This window comes from Solanum tuberosum, unplaced genomic scaffold (assembly GCF_000226075.1).
Source record: "Solanum tuberosum cultivar DM 1-3 516 R44 unplaced genomic scaffold, SolTub_3.0 scf00293, whole genome shotgun sequence".
NCBI classification, from domain to species: domain Eukaryota; kingdom Viridiplantae; phylum Streptophyta; class Magnoliopsida; order Solanales; family Solanaceae; genus Solanum; species Solanum tuberosum.
This window is the reverse complement of record NW_006239222.1, coordinates 721,262-726,172: the sequence shown is the minus strand read 5'-3', so window position 1 is coordinate 726,172 and position 4,911 is coordinate 721,262. Positions and strand designations below refer to the sequence as shown.

Below are 4,911 nucleotides of genomic sequence, written 5' to 3'. Positions count from 1 at the left end.
ATCATTAGTTAAAATCCAAGACGAGAACATCCCTAAGACTACATTCTAAACCCAGTATTGGCACTATGATTTTTGGTGATGTTCTTCTGGCTATTTAATTCCCTAGATACTGTCATAGGTTAAATGAATATGGTGTTTAAGCCTTACTTGGGTTCTTTCCCGATCCCCTTCACTGATGATATTTTTCTTTACTCTTAGAGTAGAGTTGGAGATGAGAATCATTTGAGAATAGTATTGGGTTTTCTCAAGGAAAAGTAACTTTATGCAAAATATTATAAGTGTGCATTGTGGTTTCCTTTGGTGTCTTTGTTTAGACACGTGGTTTCGAAAGAGAGGTTATGATAGACTTGCAAAATATTGAAGCAGTTAAGAATTCGACTAGGCCTACCTCTGTGACCGATATTTGTAATTTTATGGGGCTGGCTAGTTACTACCACAAGTTTGTGAAGGGGTTTGCCTCTATTTTTTCTCATTTGACCCGTGTGACTTAGAAAGATGTACCCTTTCTTTGGTATGATGAATGTGAATAAAGCTTCCAAAATCTTGAGACCTTTTTTACTGCTGCTCATATCTTGTCATTCCATTGAAGGGTAAGGATTTTAATATATGTTAGGATGTGTCACATTATAGATTAGATGTTGTTTGATACAGGAAAGGTATGTTATCTCCTATGCTTCCAGACAGTTAAAGGTGCATAATAAGAATTATCTTACTCGTGATTTGGAATTGGTTGTTGTGGTTTTTGCACTTAAACTATAGAGACATTATATGTATGGAGTTCATCGTGAAATGATTATTGACCGCCACAGTCTTCAACATATTTTCACAAGAAGGGGTTGAATTTAAGACAACATAGATAGATAGAGCTATTAAATAATTATAGGATTATAATATAACCATTCCTTATCATCTAAATAAGGATAATGTGGTAGCCAATGCGTTGAATTGAAAGGCTGAGAGTATGGGTAGCTTCGCTTGCTTAGCAGTTACCAGACACTGCTTGATCATATAAAGGCTAGACAATTTGAGGATGTAAGGTTGATTAAGATTCATGACAAGGTTTTGCAAAGTGAGGCCAATAGGGTCATTCTTGATGGTGAAGTGTTTTGCGTATTAAGGGGTGAGTTTTGGTGTCTTGTGTTAGTGACTTAATTCATTTCATTCTTATTGAGGCTCATAGATTGAAATGCTATATATCCCAGTGCAATGATGATGTATCGTAATTTGAGGTAGCACTATTGATGGGGTCGAATGAAGCTAGATACAGTTAATTTTGTGTCTAAGTGTCAAAATAATCAGTAGGTGAAGTATTAACATCAATTAAATTTGTGGCTAAGTGTAAAATTTATCAACAGGTGAAGTATGAACATCAGAAGCCTAATGATATTCTTCAGAGGATGTCCAATTCTGAGTTGGAGTAGGATAGAATAGTTATGGACTTTGTTGTTAAGCTTCCTAAGACGTTGAGAAATTATGACTCAATATGGGTTATTGTGGATAGGCTAACTCTGCACATTTGATTTTGGTGCAAGTAACGTATAGTACAGAGAAGTTGGCTAAGATATATCTTAAGGAGATTGTTAGGCTATATGGGGTTCCCATTTATATTTTTTTTATAGGGGTATGCAATTTACTTCTAACTTTTGGGAGAAGTTGTATGAAGAGTTGGGTACTATATTGGATCTTTATATAACTTTTCATGCTCAAATCGGTGGGAAATCTAAGTAGATAATTCAGATATTGAAAGACATGCTCCACACGCGTGATACCAATTTTGGAGGTAATAGGGATCATTTCTACATTTGGCTGACTTTACGTGTAATAGTAATTATTATTCAAGCATTGAAATTTTCTCATTTAAGGCTTTATGTGAAAGGAGATGTAGATCTCCCAGTGGGTGGTTTGATGCCTTTGAGGTAAGACCATGGGATACAGATATCTTTAACGATTTGTTGGAAAAGATGAGATATATTCAAGAGAAGCTTGTAACAGCCCAAAGTAGGCAAAAAGGGTATGCAAATCCAAAGGTAAGAAACATACATTTCATAGAAAGTGATCAAGTTCTACTCAAGGTTTCACCCATGAAGGGTGTTATGTAATTTGGGAAGTGGCGTATGCTTAATCTAAGATATATTGGACTGTTTGAGATTCATAAGTGTGTGGGGTCAATAGCATATAGATTGTCTTTGCCTCTAAAATTTTTATGAGTCCATCTTGTATTTCATGTGTCTATGTTGAAAATGTTTCTTGGCAATGGTAATTACAGTATGAATTGGAATTTGATATTACTTGATGAAAACCTCTTTTATGAAGAGGAACCTACTGTTATTCTTGATAGAGATGAATGTAAGATAAGGACTGAGGATATTGTATCCTTAAAGGTCTAATGGAAGAACTATCATATTGAGGAGGCCACTTGGGAAATCAAAGCGGACATGCGTAACAAATATTTGCAGTAGTTCGTGAAGTCATGTAATTTCTTGTCTGTTCTCCCTTTTTCCTTCTAGTTGTCATTCATGGACGAAATATTATTAGACCGATATCTCATATAACGACTCATCCTGTCATTATAGCATTTGGTAGGAAGTAAGTACTTGGGTAGAATTTTCCTAGGATGAAACTTGATAAAAATCTCAAGCTTGGATAATTATAACCTTCATGTTGATGAGTGGCTCGAGTTCGAGATGAGGTTTTGAACGAACGAATATATATAATTAGAGGGTCGAACACCATGTTTATATGCTACATGGATAAAGTTAGTCCCCTATAGGTCATGGTTAGATAGACATAAATATGTCTATTAGCAAATGTGTGATGAGTCGGGGATTTTGACTCATTTAGGGATTATTATTCAAATATTTAGTGTCCTCAATGCCTATTTTATTGTCATAACAGATGTTAAAAAGTTTATATGCAACAATGAAGGCAAAAGAGTAAGGCAAGGACATTACAAGGAAAATTGGAGCGGAAAAGCTGAAAAAGTTGAAGGAAAGCAAAACTGGTACTCGCCAAAGCCACTCGGCAAGTCGCCGAGTGGACTTTCAACTCGCCTAAAGTTCCAACATGCCATCCCTTGGACAAATCCAACTTGGCAAGTAGACAAGTGGTTCGACGATACACCGAAGAGATCGAAAATGTTGATTCGGCTCGCCGAAAGTTACAAAAAGATTTGGTGAAAATCCATGCCAGATAGATGAGAAGAGGAGCTCTTGGTGCATCACCGACCAATTCGGCGAACCTGACCTACTTCACCGAGTTGAATCCGTGCTAAAATTCTGGGAACGTATAAATGCAATTTTGAAAAGAAGAGAAGGAGTCCACACACAGTTCACTTTTGGCTTTTTTGAGTTTTTACATTCTAGAACATTGTTTTTATATTTTGGAGTAGAGATATAGAGATTGTGAGACTTTTAGCTTAAATTTCAGCATTTGGGAATTTCAGATCATTGTCAAATCAGATGAAAAACTTCGTAGGTAATGATTTCTTGTTTTTCACTATGCTTGGCTAAAACCCCTTTCCTTAGGGGTGTGATAACGTAGTTGAATGCGTTAATTAGCTAATGGGTATTGTTAGTTACTAATGTTATTGTTGTTTTGAAGTGGGTTCAATTAATTGTTCATGTTTTAATTGAGGAATTGTAGTTGCAAATGCAATTCTAGCTTAGTACTTTATACTTTCTTGAGAAAGAGGTGTTAGAGTCGAATTATTGATTGATAGTTGCATTGATTGCATCTTTGAGGATCTAGCTTGAGAAAGTGGATGTCAAGAAAGCATAAATTACCTCTCCATCCTATTCTAGAGGTAGAATTGTTCAATGTCTGGGAATCGACTTCATGGGACCTTTTGTGAGTTCTAATGGAATTATTGATTGATAGTTGTATTGATTGCATCTTTAAGAATCTAGCTTGGGAACGTATAAATTGTTCTTTTGCGGTTGACTACGTTTCTAAATGAGTAGAGTAGCTTTACCCAACAATGAATAGAGGAGTGTTGTGAAATTCTTGAAGCGATACATTTTCACAAGGTTTGGCACTCTGTGTGCACTTATTAGTGATGGGGATCTCATTTTTGCAACCGTTTGTTTGCATTGTTGTTGAGAAAATATGGACTTAAGCATAAGGTTTCAACCTCTTATCATCCACACACAAGTGGGTAGGTTGAAGTGTCGAATCGGGAAATCTAGGGAATTCTGGCAAAAAAGTCAATGCAAATTGGGCTGACTGGTCTCGAAAGTTAGATGATGCTCTTTGGGCTTACTGCACCGGATTCAAAAAGACATGCCAATTGGTATTGGGAAAATCTTGTCACCTACCAATTGAACTTGAATATAAGTCATCATGGGCATTGAAAGCATTAAACTTGAATTGGGGGATGCTTCAAAAGATAGAGTCAACCAACTTAATACATTAGAAGAGTTCCGGCTGCGAGTGTATGAGAGTTCGGCCCTTTACAAGGAGAAAATGAAGAAGTGGCATGATGCCAAAATCCTTCAGCGAGAGTTTAAAGTTGGCGATCTTGTCTTGCTTTATAACTCCTATTTGAGACTTTTCCCGGGTAAACTCAAGTCGAAGTGGTCAGGCCTATTCAAAGTGACTCGAGTGCTTACAAATGGGGCAATTGAAGATGAAAGCAAAGAAGGATCGGCATTCAAAGTAAATGGGAAACGCTTGAAGCTCTACTTTGGATAATGTCTGGATATATCAGTAATTGAAGTGGTGTATTTGGAAGATGATTGAAAGCATTTCTGAAACGACCCCAAAAATGCCCGAAAATGTGCTTCGGAAACACCTAAAATTGTAATTTCCATATATCTCAAAATCCGTGCATCATTTCGGAAATTCGACTTCATATTCTTATTCAGGGGGTCAAATTGAGTGGGAAATGAGTCTAACCCGAATTTTAGAACAACC

At 36.5% G+C, this 4,911-nt stretch overlaps 1 protein-coding gene across 1 annotated transcript; it reads left to right on the top strand.

Annotated features, from left to right (window-relative positions):
• The first annotated feature begins 4,338 nt into the window (after window positions 1-4,338).
• Window positions 4,339-4,689, top strand: LOC107063049 (uncharacterized). The gene has a single exon (XM_015314453.1). The coding sequence runs from the start codon at window positions 4,339-4,341 to the stop codon at window positions 4,687-4,689; it is 351 nt and encodes a 116-aa protein (XP_015169939.1).
• The last annotated feature ends 222 nt before the right edge of the window (window positions 4,690-4,911 follow it).

What these genes read in the sequence shown, in the direction of transcription:
- LOC107063049 (XM_015314453.1), top strand. Translation starts at nt 4,339, where the DNA reads ATGGGCATTGAAAGCATTAAACTTGAATTGGGGGATGCTTCAAAAGAT.